This window comes from Petromyzon marinus, chromosome 64 (assembly GCF_048934315.1).
Source record: "Petromyzon marinus isolate PM22_M1 ecotype Great Lakes invasive population chromosome 64, UKy_Petmar_22M1.pri1.0, whole genome shotgun sequence".
Lineage (NCBI taxonomy): Eukaryota > Metazoa > Chordata > Hyperoartia > Petromyzontiformes > Petromyzontidae > Petromyzon > Petromyzon marinus.
In genome coordinates this window covers 3,066,164-3,087,701 of record NC_133730.1, presented here as the reverse complement: position 1 = coordinate 3,087,701, position 21,538 = coordinate 3,066,164, and the positions used below count along the sequence as shown (strand labels likewise).

The following is a 21,538-nucleotide window of genomic DNA, read 5'->3' as shown; positions in this document are numbered from 1 at the left end:
TTCTCTGGAGTCTAGAAAAACCTTTTCCTTTTTTAGTTTTTTGACACTGCACAACCGCATGTTTACTACACTGTGCCAAGGTTAATTGCGCGCCGTTTATAAATGAAGACTGGAACAGAACACGCGAGTGGATTGTGCGGCCAGCGTGACCCGTTTACACCTGACAGCGACGCCGAGATGCCGAAAAGTGCTCAATTTGGATGGAGGACGAAGCGTCGCCGCAGGAACAAGGGGACACGCGTGGCTCTTTATGTGGCGAGCGTGCTCCATGGCTACATCGGTCTCCCCCTGGCCAATGAGACCGAAAGAATGAACAGAACTCTATTTTAGAGACGTACGTAGAAGATCGAAGAGCACCGTCACCAATGTTACGCATTGCAAAGTGAACTGAACGCAGGGGTCACCAAGACCACAGCACGCAGCACGAACCACTAAGCCACCACTTGCAGCCAAAAAGCAAGGACACCAATCCTGTGCTGCTGTGATCCATCTCAGGCACAAGCTCATGTCACAATTGTATGGACCAGGGGTCTCACAATGCGTTGAATTGTCAAATCTCATCGACGGTTAAGCTCATGACACACGCGTTTGTAAATCACACGTGCAACAGAATCCATGGTTGTAATCACCAGCGAAATGTTGGTTGCAAATACTGTTGTGGGTTTTCTCCCTATCACACAACTGGTGGTACCGAAGTAGTAACTAATTGTCACGTTCTGTTCACGTGACAAACCTTACTGATTGGCTGTGTCGGGTGGAGGTTGGCGTACGACACGATCACCGCATCACGCACTTTCAGATGCGCTTCTGCGGCCATCTGGAGCGCTCTTCCTTCCGATATTATAAAGCCACTGCACTTTTAAATCTAAAATGACATTTCATTTCTTTACAACTGCTTCGTTTTTATTTTCTTGTCCTTCCCCCGCACCTCTGATTAGCATGGTTGGCTACGTATGGTGCGAAACAAGTTGAAACATACATACATACATAATACATTTCGACGATCAAACCCAAACAACTTCATCGCGGACAGAATCCACATTATATTATTTATGTTGCTCGTAATGGGTTCATGTGAACCCTGCGACCATTAGTGGCCACTACAATCATCACAGACGCTGCCACGGTGTAAAGGTTGGCACACTGGACCTTCAATCCAGGTCGCCAGGTCAATTCGATCTGGCGACGATGCGGCAGTTGAAACGGTTGGGCAAGTTACTTAAATCCCCGCTCCCACCAGCCTCTGCCCACCCAGCATCGTGGGATCGCACGCGGTGGGGTAAAGTGTGGGTACGTCCACCTGTTCCAGACTATCACACCAAAAAGGAAGAGAAGGCCAAAAACACCTTGTGGAGCACCCTCCAGTGGAGTCCCATCGGCCAGCGGTAGCACAGATGGATAACACTGCAGGACTGCACCTTTACCACTAACAGTCGTGACCCCGATTTGAGAAAATTAATTAAATCGCTGAGCAGGGACAGGAGTCAATAGTGACACCTCTCATACTGACACTTGCTTGGCCTGTGCGTAAATCCGCTGCAAAGAGGGCCGGGGAGGGGAAACTTGGTCAATGCCCTAATCATGACTTTTAAGAGGCCTCGATCAATTCCGATTCGATAAACATTAGCGGGGACACATCAGCCGTTAATGTTCTGCTCAGCATGGGGGGGGGGGGGGGAACGCGTGGTGTGATTGCCCGGTAATGAGCTGCATCTCAAGGAAAGAGCCATCGCACATCATTTGGACCGAAGAAACATTAGGTTTTTCTACCTTCGTGCATTGAAAAAAAAAACAAATTTTCAGGCCAGTTCTGCCATTTGCAGGAACCTTCCTTATAATATAAATTAGCAAAAGCACCACAGATGGTGACACAGAGGAAGAGGACAGGCCTCCCCCACACAGGCCCTCCCAAAGGAAGCATTTTTGCTAAGGCCAGGGTATTGAGACAAGAATGCATCGCAAACATATGGGATGACTTCCGCACCACTGCTTTACCAATTTATATATCTCTCTATATATTTAAGAAAATTCAATACATTCGTCAATAACACCATGGCCTGAGAAGGATAAATATGTAACAGGTGACGTTATGGGCAATGGCACTTATTCATAGTACACATGCACAGAGAGGTGAGAGAGATAATGTATACAAGTTCGATACACCATAGAACTCCTATGGAATAGAACTCTGACTAAGATTCAACCGTGTCTCTCTGCCCTCTCGAACACACTGGGGTCGTGTCCAATCGGGGGCATTGAAAAACGTGGCCGAGGCTAACTCGAAAAGTCAAGCGTTAGAAATGCGCGTCTGGTACCGATCCCGATCGTTACCCCTAGTGCGGTAGGGCAGTGAGCCCGGATGCCCCTGTCGGTCTTGAATAACAATAATAATAAAAAGTACGTTCGATTGAATGCACTGGGTTCTTGAATAACAATAATAATAAAAAGTACGTTCGATTGAATGCACGGCGCTTTGGCACCATTCGTTGGGCCATCCACGGGACTTGTGGGTTCGTTGGTAAGATTGGTCCTGACACGTGATTGACACACACACTCTGGTTGACACCAACGGGCCTTCGTCGCCTACGCTTGTCAGATGATGATGATGATGATCGTGCTTTCACTGTCATACCTATAGGCGATAGTTCCCCTGCATCCCTGATCTCACTGGACCCCAAGAGAGTTAAAAGTGTGTCACCAGCGAGTACGTGGATGATGAGCCTATCTGTGTTGTGGGCGAACATCGTTAGGTCGGCTCAATGTAAGATACGGGAGAATGACACATTTTATTTGCCGTAGCTTCCGCGCTGGCAGTGGTGCACAAGCACAAATAATGGAAACAAAAAAACTTACGCATTTGTAAACAACACTGTGGCCTTAACTATATAAATCAGCAACATAGCAGGCAATGGCCCTTATTCATAGCACATATACAGAGAGACGAGAGAGAGAGAGTTAATAATAATTGGAGTCTAATTAATACGACACGGGGTCTAATGAGAATTTTAAAAAATGTCATGCTTTTTCATGACCAGTTTGTGAATGGGCATATGAATAGTTACATAACAGTAGCTATTGAGTAACAGACAACCCCATTTAATAACGAAAATCATGACTGAATAAACGAATCAATATTAAAAGATGAATTCTAAAATGTTGCTGGCACAATACACTGTGGGAAGATGTATTCTGGTTGAGGACAAACAAGGTACAACCACCCCTTGGCAGTGGATTCCTGGGCTCCATTACCATCTCAATACATAGGAATTTGACTGCCATTATAATTGTCTTGCAGAGGATGAAATAAATCCCCGAGCCCAATCACGATTTCCATACAAATTATTCGGTGATGCTGCTTCCGGCAGCAGCAAGCAATCAGTGATGCACTAGCATTAAAAGCACTAATATAGCTATCATAATAATCATCCATGGTCAATCCACTGCTGGATGAAGGCCAAATTCACAGCAACCTCTCATGATCGTGTGATATAGAAATATAAAATGTTATTTTTGACGAGATGTTAAGACTGTGGTTTGTCGGTCCCATTACGGCAATTAAAAATCACGAGGCCGAATGGCGTGTCGGTGGAAAGTTGTGGTGGAAATTAAATGTTTAGCTAATTTCCTCAATCTCCATACGTAAATTCCTTCCTATTTGTGTGGCAATCCGCATGCCATCCTGTAAAAGCAGAGAACTACAAAAGGCGACCAATGTACCGATAGCATGGGGGTGATGATATAGAGGAGTAATACCATCAGGACAAAATGATGAAGATCACTGCCATTTAGATTTGCAAAGTCATGGGGTCTATCGGGCAGCACTGGGAACAGGAGACTTGCCACCATTTATTTTGCGGCATTAATTGAACGCAACGGGTGGGGGGGGACAAGCAGTAACCCTAAAATGCCTATGGCTAATTGTTCCACTTCTTCAGAGAGGTGCAATTACTCTTTCACTCCATCTATGTCTCTGAAGAGATGTGAAGTAGGCGAGACCGTCCACTCCTATTTTAGAGGAGCACTCCACGTTTAGGGTCTGGGGCAATCTGCGCTGATTACCGAAGATTGGTACCAGCGGTGTCAAGATCGGCGTCTGGCGAGAAGACTCGTGAAGGATGCTACTGGGCAGTTGGAGGCAGTCGCCCTCCAACAACAACGGATATCAGAGGAGCGAGGATCACAACAGCGAGCGGAGCGCCGGGTGGCTAAACCGCAGTAAGTTGGCACAGTAGGGGGCACAACTCGTGCATCTGCCAGTCATCTGAGTCAGTAAACCCATGGCACCTGGGTCTGTCCCTTAACCTCCTGTCAGCGAGCCTTCGACACGCCACGTGGCCTCAAAGTGCACCTGGCCTGGCACAGGCGCCATGGAGATGTCACCGTCACTTAGTGGCGAATGGCGGCTATTGTTGTTGTTGTTGTACAAGTCATTGGCACGGTCATGCAAATGCTTCCACTGCTTTCGCAAGTAACACTTCGCATTGTCCTTGATCTGGTAAATCCGAGATTCATTGGGATCAGTGTAACATGGCAAGAATCACGGATTCTCAGGTTTGTATGGCGAACAAGAAATGTGGATTAAGAGTTTAGGATGCAAAATGTATACTGTATAATATGGTGCCACTCAATACGTATACACCCTCTCAATGTATTACTTTTGTTGTTCATGTCCACAGCCGAGAATCTCATTCTAATCCGTTCGTATTCACAGGCTGCTCAGGATCCTCTGTGCGTTTATGCTCTCTACACTACGAGGACGGGATTGTCTCTGAACTTACGGTGTTTCAGTTTAATGAATAAAACCAGGAGGCACATAAAACTTGAAAGTAAGAAAATTTGAATTTTTCTGCGGCGCTTTATATAATTCAACAAGAAATTAAATACTTTGATGAACATGGTGATGAAGGGTGTGAAATGTTTGATGGATCTCCAATTAACACGGTTGGCTACGTACTATGCGAAAGAAGTTAAACATACATACGTACAAAGTTAATATTGTAAAAAGAGTGAGCTAAATAAACGCAATTTAAATGAACTTTTTTAGCTGTATGGCTGAACGTGTTCATTTGAACAAAATCGGACCAATGTTACTTCCATTTCAAAGACTGAGAAAGAAAACCCAAGGAAATGCAAATGAGGATACACTGGAACCCATGGTGCTGCCCCTGGCTGGCCATGGTGCTGCCCCTGGCTGCCCATGGTGCTGCCCCTGGGGTCCGTTGTGGTCGACACTGTTGGTGGTGCTGGGCCCCGGTCGCTTGGTGCCACGACGTGCCACGGCGTTGTTCTCTCTCCCTCTCTCTACCTCTCTCTACCTCTCTCTACCTCTCTCTACCTCTCTCTACCTCTCTCTACCTCTCTCTACCGCTCTCTACCTCTCTCTACCTCTCTCTACCTCTCTCTACCTCTCTCTACCTCTGTCCCGCACTTCCCTGTCCTTACTTCCCCCCTCCCCCTCCCCGCCACCTCCCACCAACTTATCTAAGTAACGTATTTTTATTTAATTAATTTCTATAAAGTCCGTCGGGCTTGCATGTCGAAGCTCTATAACTTAAACTAAACTATTTTTTATTTTGCCAAGCCATATAGCTCGTTTTCAGAAGTGACCTGGTCACAAATTATAGCTGAACGAAGCGGCTTATCGCGTGGAAATGTATAGCGGCAGCTAAATACTCTAAACGCACATCGATTCTAAATGTGGAGGCATAAAAGTGGAGGATCCGGAGAAAAATCCCTGCGACCACGGGGAGAACATGAAAACTCCGAATATACAGGCGTCAGCGTTGGGATGGAACCCACAACCTCCTGCATGTGAGGAGAGGGAGTTAACATCTCGCCACAGCGAAATGTTGTTGCCGTGAAGGTGACAGAATGATCATAATGAATACGTGATTGCGAGCAAACCTGTTCTGGCCTTCATCTCCCTCTGTCTGAAGAAGTGAATGATGTCCTTCGGGTTCCCAACATGTTCCACAAACTTCTGGCTGAAGCGCAGAGTGTTGAATGGCTCAAAACCTCCGCTGTAGTCAATCTGCAAACAACAGAATAGGGTGCAAGGACAAACATTACCTCAATGCCTTCATCAGCACCTTGTAGGCAGTGACATGGCCCAGCGGTAGCGCATTCGACATTTGACACAGAGGTTCACGGTTCGAATCCAGTGGCCGCCCTCATTATAACTGCCGGTGCATTAAACCGTATAAATACTACACGCTGGCTGCTTCACAAAGAACACTAAAGGGCCCGTAACGTCATTTGCAAGAGAGTAGGCCATTGCTTGCCGTGTGTCTGAGTTAAATTTTGATACCGTAAATTAACTCAATTGGGATTATTATACACAGCAATCATTACTCCCTGAGTTCAAGTCCCCCCAATGGGCTAACGTCAGCGGCGAATTATATCTGAACTCTTCCTGTCAACCAACTCGCATTGACCGGCGTGGTGAAGTATGGGTAAACAACCTGACATCCCAGGCGTGGCCAAAATGACCGGCCAGGAAGAGCGAGTGGCACGCAATCAGTAGGTTGAGAATTCGATTTCTGGTTATCAGGTTGTCCTATGGATACAGGACTCACTCCCTGAGGAATGGGGCATTTCTCCCGCTGACTCAGCACTGTAAGCAGATGACCACCTCCTCGACGTTCAGGAGAACAGGACATCACTCGTGACTCTTTGACTCAAGTGTTGTGCGCACGTGAAGAAAATTGAACAAAAGTATGACATTCAAAATTAATCAGATACGTGGAGATTACAAAAAACAGAGAAGATGACATGAAATGACAATCCGCTCATGGTAAACGCTTTTAAAAAAATAAAGCAAATCGAGAACGGCTCGATTAAAATCTCTCTTGCAGGCAAACAGAAAGGGCACCGTGAAGACGTTGATAGCTGGAGGGAAAGTGAAAATAGCGAAAAATCTACTTAATCAATTTTATATTCTTCAAGTAAAGATTACACACGTTTGCATATCTCTTCAGCGAATGGCTCTCACCGCAGTTAACTTGGCAACTTGCCCAGAAAGGCTCAATAGGCCAAAGATAAAAAAAAGTAAATCGACATATGGCCTAGTGAGGAGCAGCACATTACAGGGACACTTAGCATTCTATGCCCATTCATTAATCAAAGGCAATGGAGAGAAAATCGATGCGCGTGGAGTTTCAACTGTTAACAACTTAAAATGGAAACACAACAGAAGGACAATGTCACATGATAGAAAGATGTGATGAGAATATTGATGTGTGACAACATGAAAGCTGGACAGGTGGTTACACCATCCTCTATCGCCGACGGATTTGTTTTCACCCAAAGTGCAAATTCCTTGTTGCGATAACTTTGTTGTTGTTGTTTGTTTGTGCCCCTTTATTTTGACGCATTTGTTAATTTTGTTTCTTCATTTTTTTGAGTGACACTTCGCATCGTCGGGTTTTGATTTGCTTGGTAGTGGCTCTATATGGGATTTGGTCCTGATATATAAAATTAATTTACAGCCTTATGGGATGCTATAGTGCAAACGCTAATAATAATGGGATGCAATTAGCATAAAATCTAAGTATTATTATTAAGTCAATGCTTCACTTCAGAAGGTAATTCTTTGGAAGAACTGTTCTTCCCGATTTTGAAACGCAAGTTATGACACTGTCAGTGGTGGCGAGCAGCCAAGCAAACAGGGGGAGGTGAGGTGCCAGTATATCGGTTCATAACGGAATGACGAAGACAGCTCCTATGCACGGGTGGCTCAGCAGGCAGAGCGAGCGGCTCGCGGATCTGAAGGTTGGGAGTTAAAATCCTGGTTGGGGGTTAAACTCAGCGCGTCATCCCCCTGGGGGGGGGGGGGTCAGTTAAACAGGTACCACTTTTGTGGGGAAGTATAAAAAGTGGTTGTCCTATTAGACATGTATGTATGTACGTATGTTGAACTTCTTTCGCACCGTACGCAGCCAGCCGAGGTAATCGGAGGAATGTTGAATTTCCACGACTGGTTCAAGGCTGGAAATAACAGATGAGCCCAGCTTCAATGCTCATTGGAGCAGGAACTCACTGCGACTCTTTACTCAAGTATGGCGCATTGCTTTAATTTACAAACATTTTATGATTATGATGCTGCCAAGGAAAGTGACATAGCCGATGATGATGGTGAAGTCTATGGGCTGGGGGCATGTAGACACAACGCCTCACCTGTGCCTCACAGTAAGAATAACCGGGCTTCCATCTGTGACTTGAGTGCTTCTCTGTGTGCCGTCTATATGTTCTATCCACGTCCTACAGGAGGCTTTTCCCTCTGGGTTCTTTGGTTTTCTCCCACAGCTGGTATCCTCACATGATGACGACGACAATGATGATAACGAGTGATGAAAACTTGTAGTGGCTACAGGCTTACCCTCAGACGTATCAGAGGCCGGTCTGGCTGTTTGCTGTGTCCCGATCGCTCAGCTGCAGCTTGCTCAAGCATGTCTTCCACCTGTGGGTAAAAACCAATCAAAAAAAAGTTAGGAAACATCGTGCACACGCACGGATCATTAAACACTTTACAACTCGCGGTTGGCTACGTACGGTGCGAAAGAAGATCAACATACACCTTCAGAAGAAGCATTTAATTAGCAGCACACATGCTGGTTGGGTAGCCAGTTCAGCAGTTCCACTGCTGGATTATTTTTTCCGCCCGAGGACGACCGCTTGTGCTGCGATCGACACGTCGTGATATATTATTCTTTATTTTGTTTTATTTTTCTACATACGTGACTTTACCGAAAGAACCAAAGAGTATAAAAATAAAGTGTTTGCATATTTGCAAAGAGTTATTTTAGTGCTGGTTTTCAGCAACAAGTTTTGGGCAACCCTGTGATAAATTTGGCCATTTTTCAATCGGGTAATTTCCTGAATTGCAACGCAACTTCACATTAAAGTTCTGTTGATATTGGATCATCTTTACAAGAGCTTTTGTGTCACCCCACCCGCCCTTGTTACAGACCAACATAGAAAATGGTTAAATGCTTTCAACCTTAAGTGGAAAATCTATATATATAAAATAAGTTATTTAAAACAACAGCCTCAAACAAAATAGATTGATATATATACACAGTACATCTTACTACCTTTTACCACAATTTTTTCTTGAGGTACCAGATTCATGCGATGAGACGAGAACGGTCCACAGAAGCGGATATCACAGAGGTACCAGAGATCTCTTCAAGTGACTTATTGCCAACAAGGCAGGGGGCAGCACATTCCCATCTGCTTCGCCAGTCAGATTAACGTTTGACGCATGACAAAGCAAATGTTTGAAAATGTTTACATTTTTAGAGCGGGGAATTTGGCCACATTAAATGCAGAACTAGACTTAATCTTTTTTTACTATAATCACCGGTGAACCTGGCTGAGACCATGAACCCATTATAACCGAGTCTGGTTTAATCACAGATGCCTGCGTGGATTTCAAAACGGGGATCGATGCGCTCTGACCTCTTGTTACCTGGCCACCTCGGCATTTAATATTCATGACATTTCATCTCCCTGACCTCCGCTCCCCAAGACGTCGAAAGGCCTCTGGAAATCAAAGCCACTGTTTACATTTACAACTTCAAGTTAGAGTGCGTGTCATGTGACCACACATTTCGTTTCAGCAAAAAAATATAACGTTTCACTCGCTTGTCCGGAAGCGCATTGTGCAAGAAGCTCCTTGAGTTCAATTGGACTTGTATACACAGTAAATAATGGACATGAGAATACGCTACGTATACTACTTACAATTTTAAGGAACAATTGTAAACAACACTGGAATGTGGGTTTTGGGAGTTGTGCTGGAGATAGAGCGAGCGCGTTGCTTGGAACCAAGTTAAGTTTCTGTAGTTAAGTTGCTTAAGTTCAAATGGACTGGTATGCACAGTAAAGGACTGACGTCTGAATCAACAACTTGTCTTTTTAAATAATAGTTTTAAACAATACTGTGTGGGTTTTGGCGGTTGTGCTATGTGCTTCATAGCGTTTTGCTTGGAACCAAGTTACTGAAAAAGCTCCCAGCACACAGAGAGAATTGTCCCGACGTCGCACCAAGCAACACGAGGTACGGAAACACGTCAAAGAATCTGAAATGTCTACAGATTTATTCCAGGTACAGTAGTCCCTCAGTTAACGTTTGAAATCCCTGCCACAAAAACTGTTAACCGAAATAACTGTTCGTCGAATTCACTTATAAGTTGAAAAACAAGTCAAAATCACTGAGTCTGCAAGATAGCTGTTTTCCAATGCCAAAAACAGAAAACGTAATAATGTAAGCAAAGCCAGTTGAGGTCAAAACGCTCATAAACGAGCGTCGCTGATTGGCTGAGGACGTGGCTCAGCCCCGTGTTCGAGCGCACGGATTTGCCGAAATTGGCGCCCGTGCGCATCACGTAAACGTGCCGTTAATTAATATGTTAACATCAGTCGAAACCATGGGGGGTCATGTGGGAGGCGAAACGTTTACAAAAAAAAACGTTAACCAATTATGTCACTGTTAACCGAGGGACTGTGTACCCGCTGACATTCATGCATTGGGAGATAATTTTCAAATGGCGTGTGGGATATGGTAATGGTACTGGATTGGCTTCACTGGGGATGCTCTGACCTTTTTTTTAAAATAAATCATTCAACCAAAAATAACTTTTACAGAATGCTAATGCGGGACAAAGTGCTCTGCATGCTTTGTTGAACCACAATGGTATCTCGAGACGGGGAAGAAAAAGCCAAAGTGGATCTTTATTCAATTCTAATGCTGTAGCCGCCACTTCATTTGTAATCATTATATACAACCAAACCTCAACACTCAGTGACCCGTAACCACTGACAAAGAAGTTTCCGTCCGATTGAAAGCATCGTTTACAAGATTGGTATTAGATGAGAAACATAACTTTCATATACTTGAAATTCACGAGTGGTTTAATTCGATGAGTGGCTTTAGAATACCGTTTCCATCTTCCAATTTGGACAAAACAAGGAGTACATTGCCCTGGGAGAAAGGTAAAACTTAATAATGGTACCGCATGGTGCTATTATTAAAAAATAATCTATGCCTCGAGTTTGCCTGGCTGCCTGCAGCCTGACCTCCCAACAGCCTGAACTCCCTTCCACTCCAACAATAACTCTATTGTTATATTGTCTACAGCCACAGACCCACCTACCTACCACCCACATATCAGGACACCTGTCTTAGTTAGAAGCCTCAGTGTGCGTGCTAAGTTTAATCCTTAAAAGGACACGCATTCGGCCATATGAATGTTGAAAATAACGTTCCTTTTGTGAGGAAAATATGACAGTTGTTTGCTTTCGATTACTTCATTATTGAATGCTGGTGGTAATAATTTAGGCCTACCTCTAAATCCTGTTTTCCTGAATTGTTACCTTGCATTAGAGTGGCCTGCTTGGTTGACTGCAATCTCCGGCCTCTGCCTCTGACAGAGCCTGGCTAACTGCCCGTAGCCTAAGCACGCCACACCAGACGAATGCATCTCACACTATCCAACCAGAATTGAATATATGCGCACATATAAAATTGCTGTGTGTTTTATAGTCAATTCAGCAGTGGAAGATCGCAAGCAGAGGAAAAATGCACGAAATTTTAAAGCAGCATATGTTTCAAGAGCTCTGGATTTGATGTGTCCTCAATTGTCAAACGTGTAAATTTTGTATATTGCCAAAATTCAAACAGATCATTAATAAGTTATTTTAACATGTGCAACATGCAGTATTTTTAACTCTCGAAAATGATTGAATATGCTGTCGATAATAGATGTTTAAAATGTTAAGTAATGTCGATAAGATTACATTAAATAAAACATAAGTAATGTAACATGGTGTTGATAATTGAGGATATATTGAATAAGTGGATTATATTCCATGAGGTACTTTGTCCCAACAGTTCTTAAAATTGCCCTCCTTCCATTCTGATTGGTTCATCCACGAATGGATTGACACAATGGCAGTGCACGTGCAGCATACTATTTGCAGGGAGAATTAGCAAATGATTTGTTTTATACACCTCGATGAAGACCTTTTAACGTGATGTGATAGAACTATCGACGCAGGGCGAACCAGCTCATTGTAACGATGGCATTAGGTTATTTAGCAATATAACTGACATATAATATCATCATCCCCGTCATCATCTGCCTTCACATCGAATTAGCTTAACGCGTCTTTCATATGTAAAACGTCTCATTGCCGGGTAATTGGGAATTAGAAGAGCAGCTGTCCATATACAGTGAGGGAAAAAAACGCATTTTATCCCCTGCTAATTTTGTACGTTTGCCCACTTACAAAGAAATGATCAGTCTATAATTTTAATGGTAGGTTTATTGGAACAGTGAGAGACAGAATAACGACAAAATCCAGAAAAACGCATGTCAAAAATGTTATAAATTGATTTGCATTTTAATGAGGGAAATAAGTATTTGACCCCTCTGCAAAACATGACTTAGTACTTGGTGGCAAAACCCTTGTTGGCAATCACAGAGGTCAGACGCTTCTTGTAGTTGGCCACCAGGTTTGCACACATCTCAGGAGGGATTTTGTCCCACTCCTCTTTGCAGATCTTCTCCAAGTCATAAAGGTTTCCAGGCTGACGTTTGGCAACTCGAACCTTCAGCTCCCTCCACAGATTTTCTATGGGATTAAGGTCTGGAGACTGGCTAGGCCACTCCAGGACCTTGATGTGCTTCTTCTTGAGCGACTCCTTTGTTGCCTTGGCCGTGTGTTTTGGGTCAGTCATGCTGGAATACCCATCCACGACCAATTTTCAATGCCCTGGCTGAGGGAAGGAGGTTCTCACCCAAGATTTGATGGTACATGGCCCCGTCCATCGTCCCTTTGATGCGGTGAAGTTGTCCTGTCCCCTGAGCAGAAAAACACCCCCAAAGCATAATGTTTCCACCTCCATGTTTGACGGTGGGGATGGTGTTCTTGGGGTCATAGGCAGCATTCCTCCTCCTCCAAACACGGCGAGTTGAGTTGATGCCAAAGAGCTCCATTTTGGTCTCATCTGACCACAACACTTTCACCCAGTTGTCCTCTGAATCATTCAGATTTTCATTGGCAAACTTCAGACGGGCATGTATATGTGCTTTCTTGAGCAGGGGGACCTTGCGGGTGCTGCAGGATTTCAGTCCTTCACGGCGTAGTGTGTTACCAATTGTTTTCTTGGTGACTATGGTCCCAGCTGCCTTGAAATCATTGACAAGATCCTCCCGTGTAGTTCTGGGCTGATTCCTCACCGTTCTCATGATCATTGCAACTCCACGAGGTGAGATCTTGCATGGAGCCAAAAGGCCATGTGAAGAGTTTGGAATCTGATTGATTGATTGCTTCTGTGGACAGGTGTCTTTTATACAGGTAACAAGCTGAGATTAGGAGCACTCCCTTTAAGAGTGTGCTCCTAATCGCAGCTCGTTACCTGTATAAAAGACACCTGGGAGCCAGAAATCTTTCTGATTGAGAGGGGGTCAAATACTTATTTCCCTCATTAAAATGCAAATCAATTTCTAACATTTTTGACATGCTTTTTTTCTGGATTTTCTTGTTGTTGTTCTGTCTCTCACTGTTCAAATAAACCTACCATTAAAATTATGGACTGATCATTTCTTTGTCAGTGGGCAAACGTACAAAATCAGCAGGGGATCAAATACTTTTTCCCTCACTGTATATAAAAAAGTGTTTATATTACAAGTGGCATGGTGGTAGGAATTTCAGAACATATTGCAGTGAGGTGCAGTGAGACCGATGTCATTATCATTTGAACACGTAGGCTTTCGCGACCAATATCATCGCGTAAAAATATGTGTCGTTAAAACCTGCCAGATTTGGCACGGTACATAAAATACAGAAATTAATATCTGGTACAAAAGGTGTATTACCGAAGCTAGCAACAGAAGGTGTGTACAGGATTAACTGCACGTGTGGCAAATGTTATGTTGGGCAAACAGGATGAATGATCAGCACGAGACTAAAGAACGTCAGAGAAATATTAAATTCTCCCAAATACAACTGTCAGCAGTAGCAGAACACGCATGTCAACAAGGACACTCAATGTATTTTGATAATGTCGAAGTTTTGTGCAAAACTAGCTACTACTAGCCAAGACTAATTCGAGATTCTATCGAAATTGAAAGAAATCTAAATAACTTTAACCGTTTGGATAGCTACCTACCGCCTTAGTGCTGCGTGGAAGCGAATAATCAAATAAAACATTATTTAAATGCATGCCTACAAAGGGCAGCGTACTTCAATAGGGATTACCGTTGGTCCGGCTATTTTAATAAACACAATAGACAGGATGGACAAATTCTAAGGGCTCGCATAATGCATTGCCTCAGTAATCCCCCCCTACATTGTGCAAGAGCGCAGCTGCGTGGTCAACACATCTACAGCGAAGGAAAAAAGTATTTGATCCCCTGCTGATTTTGTACGTTTGCCCACTGACAAAGAAATGATCAGTCTCTAATTTTAATGGTAGGTTTATTTGAACAGTGAGAGACAGAATAACAACAAAAAAATCCAGAAAAACGCATTTCAAAAATGTTATAAATTGATTTGCATTTTAATGAGGGAAATAAGTATTTGACCCCCTCTCAATTAGAAAGATTTCTGGCTCCCAGGTGGCTTTTATACAGGTAACGAGCTGAGATTAGGAGCACACTCTTAAAGGGAGTGCTCCTAATCTCAGCTTGTTACCTGTATAAAAGACACCTGTCCACAGAGGCAATCAATCAGATTCCAAACTCTCCACCATGGCCAAGACCAAAGAGCTCTCCAAGGATGTCAGGGACAAGATTGTAGACCTACACATGGCTGGAATGGGTTACAAGACCATTGCCAAGAAGCTTCGTGAGAAGGTGACAACAGTTGGTGCAATTATTCGCAAATGGAAGAAACACAAAATAACTGTCAATCTCCTTCGGCCTGGGGCTCCATGCAAGATCTCACCTCGTGGAGTTGCAATGATCATGAGAACGCTGAGGAATCAGCCCAGAACTACAAGGGAGAATCTTGTCAATGATCTCAAGGCAGCTGGGACCATAGTCACCAAGAAAACAATTGGTAACACACTACGCCGTGAAGGACTGAAATCCTGCAGCGCCCGCAAGGTCTCCCTGCTCAAGAAAGCACATATACATGCCCGTCTGAAGTTTGCCAATGAAAATCTGAATGATTCAGAGGACAACTGGGTGAAAGTGTTGTGGTCAGATGAGACCAAAATGGAGCTCTTTGGCATCAACTCAACTCGCCGTGTTTGGAGGAGGAGGAATGCTGCCTATGACCCCAAGAACACCATCCCCACCGTCAAACATGGAGGTGGAAACATTATGCTTTGGGGGTGTTTTTCTGCTCAGGGGACAGGACAACTTCACCGCATCAAAGGGACGATGGACGGGGCCATGTACCATCAAATCTTGGGTGAGAACCTCCTTCCTTCAGCCAGGGCATTGAAAATTGGTCGTGGATGGGTATTCTAGCATGACAATGACCCAAAACACACGGCCAAGGCAACAAAGGAGTCGCTCAAGAAGAAGCACATCAAGGTCCTGGAGTGGCCTAGCCAGTCTCTAGACCGTAATCCCATAGAAAATCTGTGGAGGGAGCTGAAGGTTCGAGTTGCCAAACGTCAGCCTGGAAACCTTTATGACTTGGAGAACATCTGCAAAGAGGAGTGGGACAAAATCCCTCCTGAGATGTGTGCAAACCTGGTGGCCAACTACAAGAAGCGTCTGACCTCTGTGATTGCCAACAAGGGTTTTGCCATCAAGTACTAAGTCATGTTTTGCAGAGGGGTCAAATACTTATTTCCCTCATTAAAATGCAAATCAATTTATAACATTTTTTACATGCGTTTTTCTGGATTTTGTTGTTGTTATTCTGTCTCTCACTGTTCAAATAAACCTACCATTACAATTATAGACTGATCATTTCTTTGTCAGTGGGCAAACGAACAAAATCAGCAGCGGATCAAATACTTTTTTCCCTCACTGTACGCCTCTATATAAGGAATGAAACAGTAAGACTTCTCCACAAATCTGGCTGTCGCCTGATGAAGCTAGTTGTAATTACTGGCGAAACGTCGTACTCAGATTGTAAATGTTGTGGCTTGGCTCTCCAACACACCGGTGTTGCTATACTAGTGACGAATTGGCACGTTCTGTTTACGTGACAGCCCTTACTAGTTGGCTGTGTCGGGTGGTGGCGGGTTTTAACGACACATTTATATGTTTACGCGATCTAACCCAAAAATGTATATCATGGGTAATGATCATTATTCCACTGGTTTATCCAGGAACATCTCACGGGGAGAGGGCAGGTGCAGTGTGTTAACCATGACTCACCGGCAGCTGTGTATGACGTGTCACGTCATTTCAAGTTTATTTTGATTGACCTGGCAAGCACTCCGAGAGACCCGAAGTGTCTCATTTGCAAGAGTGACGCAGGACACCAAAAGGACAAAAGAAAAAGACAAAGCAAATTGCGCGTAGAGCACCGAAACAAAATATACTACTGAGAGTCACCCGAAAACAAATCGTCCGTGTTGAAGATGTATGTGAAAAAATGCGAATAACGGACAATTTCTTTTTTACGGCTTACCATCATTTCAATGTTTTGCAAATTTTGACTGCCGTGAACGGTTGACAATGCTGACGTGGACAAAGTAGTTAAAATGAATTGCCAGGAGTGGATCAAGCGTCCATCGACATCACGGTTGTCGTCTTGGCGTGTTTCAAACCTTTTTTATTTTAATTTTGGGCAGTTGCTAAGCCTGGCAGTTAGTGCACAAACTAATGAGCCACTTTAATTGGAATTCTAAATTCGATTCCAGCATTTGGTCACCCATTAGGCTGCCTCAAGGAATTACAAAATGCACCATCTGTGCAGGAAAGATCGTCGTTAGATTCTCCGACATCATTTGCAGGAGCATGCCAATGACAGAGGGGGGGAAAAACCCGCCACACTTAAATTCTTGCTTTTATGTTATAATATATGAGTAAATGTTCCTGTCTATATTTAGTTGCTTGGGTCAGCCTTGTCAACATACAGACAAATATATCTCAATTCAGGAAGCACAGAATATTTGAAAAAATATACAAAGATAAATAAAACATACGGAAAAAAATAATGATTTGGTGAAACTGCAATGGCAGTGCACAAATAACAACTCAACACATCTGTCAATAGCACTGCCTTACAAATAAATGATAAATAAAAGGCAACGTTTCAGGCAATGGCCCGTTTTCATTGGAAATAAAGAAGAGCAAGCATTTTCACTCCCTTTCATTGGCTATGAAGGAGGGCAATTTACTGACATGCCGCCTGTTATATGCTTTTTCCTTTGAAGGCCACAGTGTTACAGACGAATGTGTTGAAGCGTTTAGGAAAGGCAAGTGGTCTTGGGGCAGGACACGTCGCTGGAAGGGATGCTGGAGAAGAATAACGGAGCGGCGGCCAAAGGATGGAACGTGTCGAAGACTACGTCCACCGAGGAGATGGGAGTGATGAGTTGCTGAATGGTTTGCTGCATCACAGGATGTTGAGAGGTGGCAGTCAATTGGGGAGGCCTTCATCCAACAGTGAACTGATCATGGCTAATGATGACGATGATACCAAATACGGCAGACTCTCGATTTTCCGCGTTAATGACGGGGAGGGCGGCCGTGGATAATTCAAAATCACGAATAATCCAAAAATATCAATTTTACGCGGATCACTATGTGATAACACTTTTCCGTTCCCGCACAAAAGACTCCTGCCCAGTAAGCGGATAGCAGAGCCACGCCAATCAAAATCAATCAAATTCCGCCCACTGTTGTAATGATATGCAACTCCTGTACTGTAGAGGCGATCATGTGGATTTCGGATTAACCGGAGCAACACATTTGTTTGGTAGCTTAGCTGATTGGAGAATATAGAGTTTATTGATAACATTAAGGTAATTTATATTTTAGTTTTTTTATTTGTTCACTATATAGTATTCATTATACATTGTATTGTATACCCAGTTACTGTGAATAGCTCAGATGTGTAGACCTTGACTTCAACATAGCCATTTCTGTGACCAGTCACTAGCTAATCACTCAGTTATTTCAATGCTAAATTCGCCTAGTTATTTCAATGCTAAATTCTCCTGTTTGATTTGTACTAGGTGCCTCGGTGAATGTGTATGCTCTGACTTTAAACATAGCTATTTCTGTGACCAGTTATAAGCTAATCACTCAGCTATTTCAATGCTAAATTCTATGCTAATTCCTTTGTCAAGGGGTGCCTCTGCGGATGTGTATGCTTTAACTTAGCTATTTCAATGCTAAATTCCATGCTAATTCCTTTGTCAAGGGGTGCCTCTGCGGATGTGTATGCTTTAACTTTAACATAGCCATTTCTGTGACCAGTCACAAGCTAATCACTCGGCCATTTCAATGCTAAATTATATGCTAATTCCTTTGTCAAGGCGCTTTGTTTCTTCTGACACAGCTTAAAGGTCGTGATCTGAACGTGGCTTTTTTCACTCCAGCGCTGTCCTACCAGACAGTCTCGTCCCTTCACCTGATGAAGGCCGCTTGTGTTGTGGCCGAAACGTCGTGAGAATATTATTGTGTTATTTTATTTTATCAATTTATTATTTTATTCTCATTCTACGTGACTTTACCGAAAGAACCAAAGAAGATGAATCCTTGCAGTCACGAAAGCTTTAAATCGAAAAATATTTGTTTGGTTTAAGCACGTGACTTGTAAGCGAGTGAAGCCAAACTGGGATGGTTTGGCCACGTCAGTGTCCTTCACTAATTTTCAGCGAGTGCAGGACGCTTTCGCCGATAAGACATCGCCAGTGTGAGGGCTGCCACACCGCCCGCAAGGGGGTGTTTTCGCATTTGTGTATTATCGGGGGGGGGGGGGGGAATTAGGTTACATTTTTTTTTCAATGCACACAATTTTATTTGCACTCAAACGTAGAAATTAATTATTTTGACCCCAGAATTAATCAAATTGTGGTTTCCTTTCGATTTGTTTTATGCAAGCCACCCACTTTTATTCAGAACATAAAATTTGATTAATTCTGGGGTCAAAATAATTAATTTCTACGTTTGAGTGCGAATAAAAGTGTGCGCATTGAACAACTTGTTTGTTACTATTTTTTTAATTGTTTTAAATTTAATTTTCAACGGCTATTTCAAAATGAAAGGAAGTTAATTGGTTGGCAACATGCACATTTTGTAAAAGTTTTAATCATTTCAATTGGCAACTTAGTAGGTAAGAGTGGAGATAGTAGTAGCATGTGTTAAAATACTTTTGTTATATATCGTAAGACATAACTTTATTTTTACGTTTTAGTCTCACAGTCATTTACTTAAATAAGACTTGAATGTAAATTTTGGTAATTTGCATACAGTAAGGTTATGTAATGTTGAAGTTCAGCAAAGCAATCTAATAACTTTGCGTCTCTCTAGTTATGCATATGCAAATCGAATAGCGGATTTACAGGGTGAGAACATGCAAATGCCAAATATCCAGGTGGCAGAGTTAGGATCGCACCCACGACCTCCTGTATAAAAGGCGAGGTAATTAACATCTCGGCACCGCGAGATGTTAACTGTTCATAGTTCATAGTCCATAACCCTCAACGCCTAAGAACAAATCACCCCGAATTGGAATGCGGCCGATCTGATCGGAGCTCAAAAGCCAAGCAGCTCTGAGCCTGGACAGTGCCTGGAAGGGATGTCCACCACGCACAAACAGGTCGTCATAGGGCTGCGGGGGCCACGTTGTGTTCATATGCAGTTGTACTATACGTCTCTGCCGCCCGCCTTTACCAATCCGCACTGACCAGGCGGGGTGAAGTGTGGTCAAACGGCCTCGACAACCAGCGCGGCGCGTGGAGGCCCTCATCCAACAGTGGATTGGCAAAAGGTCTCTATGCTCTTACGGGCATTGTGTGGTGCTCATCTCGGTGCTCATCATGGTCCATGGGAATTGCACATTCCCATGGACCATCTTTAACAATCAGTGACGATTTCGCACGAAGTGCTACCTATTTAATAACCCTGCAGAGGTGACAATGGTGGCTTGCCTATGTCAACCGTTGACCCTGCAATAAGAAGGCCTGCGCATTGCTATGTAACAGTCTAGGTAATGAAGGGTTGATAGCACGCAGCACGAAGCACGGCTATTACAATTAGAATAACGATCACCCCGATGGCAAAGTAGTGAAATCACATTGAGAACAACAAGATACGTATAACGCGTTTAATTGTCGTATTTGCGATCAGTAAGTACTGTACTGTGTGGAAGACAACAAGACATATAGGCTGCAATGTTATGACAATTCGCGCATATGCACAACAGCGCATATCGCGACACCGTATTCAACATGCACAGATTTAGCACTTTCATTGAAAGCATTAATATCAACAACCATAATTAGAACATTTAGCCAATTAAAATAGCGATAACATTACGGCATTTAATAAAAAATCATGATCACGGTTCTCACCTGCTCAATCTACTTCCGCATAACCATGTTGCCCTCAGCGTGTCAGAAGGGGCATGACAAAGCAAAATAACAATACTATTTATGACGATTATAACTACGTGAAATTATGTTAACAATAGCAGTAGTAATAATTAATTATTATTGTAATAGCTGGTCTCGTTCTAAGGAAGAAGGAACCTCAGCGGCATTACGAGCGGCGATATAAGCGTGCTTCTCATTGGTCATGGCTCCCCAAAAAGACGTGGCTTGCAAGGAATCCACCCACTTTTATTCAGCACATCAAATTTGATTAAACCTGGGCTCAAAATAATGTATTTTCTACTTTTGAGTGGAAATAAAAGCGTGTGCATTGAAAAACGTGTTTTTTTACCATTAAAAGTATTTTAACTTTTTAACCACTAATTAATTTTACAAGGTAAAAGCACACTAGAGCTATATAGCCAAATTATCAAGTGTTTTTAGATGACTATGGATTTTCACATTTCATCTAACAAAATAACAAAGAAGATAATCTAAATGGGTTTTCTCGGGGGTTAAAGGACGAATTTCCGTTGAATGACTAAATCAGTACCTGTTGCTGTCAGATAAGGCCCATCGAGTTATATAGCTCTTTTTTCAGAAGCGACTTGGCCACAAATGATAGCCCAATGAAGTGGCTTATCATGTGGACATTTATAGGAGCCAAATACTCGAAGCACATTTCTAAATGTGTAGGGAAAAACCGGAATACCTGAAGAAAAATCCACGCGACCATAGGTTGGCACATGCAAACTCCAAATAAACATGGGTGAGGGTCAGGATCGAACCCACGACCTCTTGTAAACCAAGCGAGGTAGTTAACATTTTACTACCGCCCGATATTAACTGCGAGATGTTACCTACTGCGAGATGTTAACTGTTAAGAACAGCATCACTATAACCCTCAACGCCTGAGCAATCACGTGGGCTTGGAATGCGCTCGATCTGGTCGGACCTCGAAGCCAAGCAGATGTGAGCTTGGACAGTGCCTGGATGGGTGTCCACCATACACAAACAGGTTGT

The 21,538-nt window shown here is 43.3% G+C and overlaps 1 protein-coding gene across 1 annotated transcript in view; it reads right to left on the bottom strand.

Annotated features, from left to right (window-relative positions):
* MRE11 (MRE11 double strand break repair nuclease) overlaps positions 1 to 21,538 on the bottom strand; it is a 92,816-nt gene that overhangs the window by 26,573 nt on the left and 44,705 nt on the right. Inside the window, exons 9-10 of the mRNA XM_032977795.2 lie at positions 8,378 to 8,458; positions 5,905 to 6,031 (exon numbers count right to left, since the gene is read on the bottom strand). Of these exons, the coding sequence (XP_032833686.1) occupies positions 5,905 to 6,031; positions 8,378 to 8,458 (208 nt within the window). The remainder of the gene's footprint in view (positions 1 to 5,904; positions 6,032 to 8,377; positions 8,459 to 21,538) is intronic.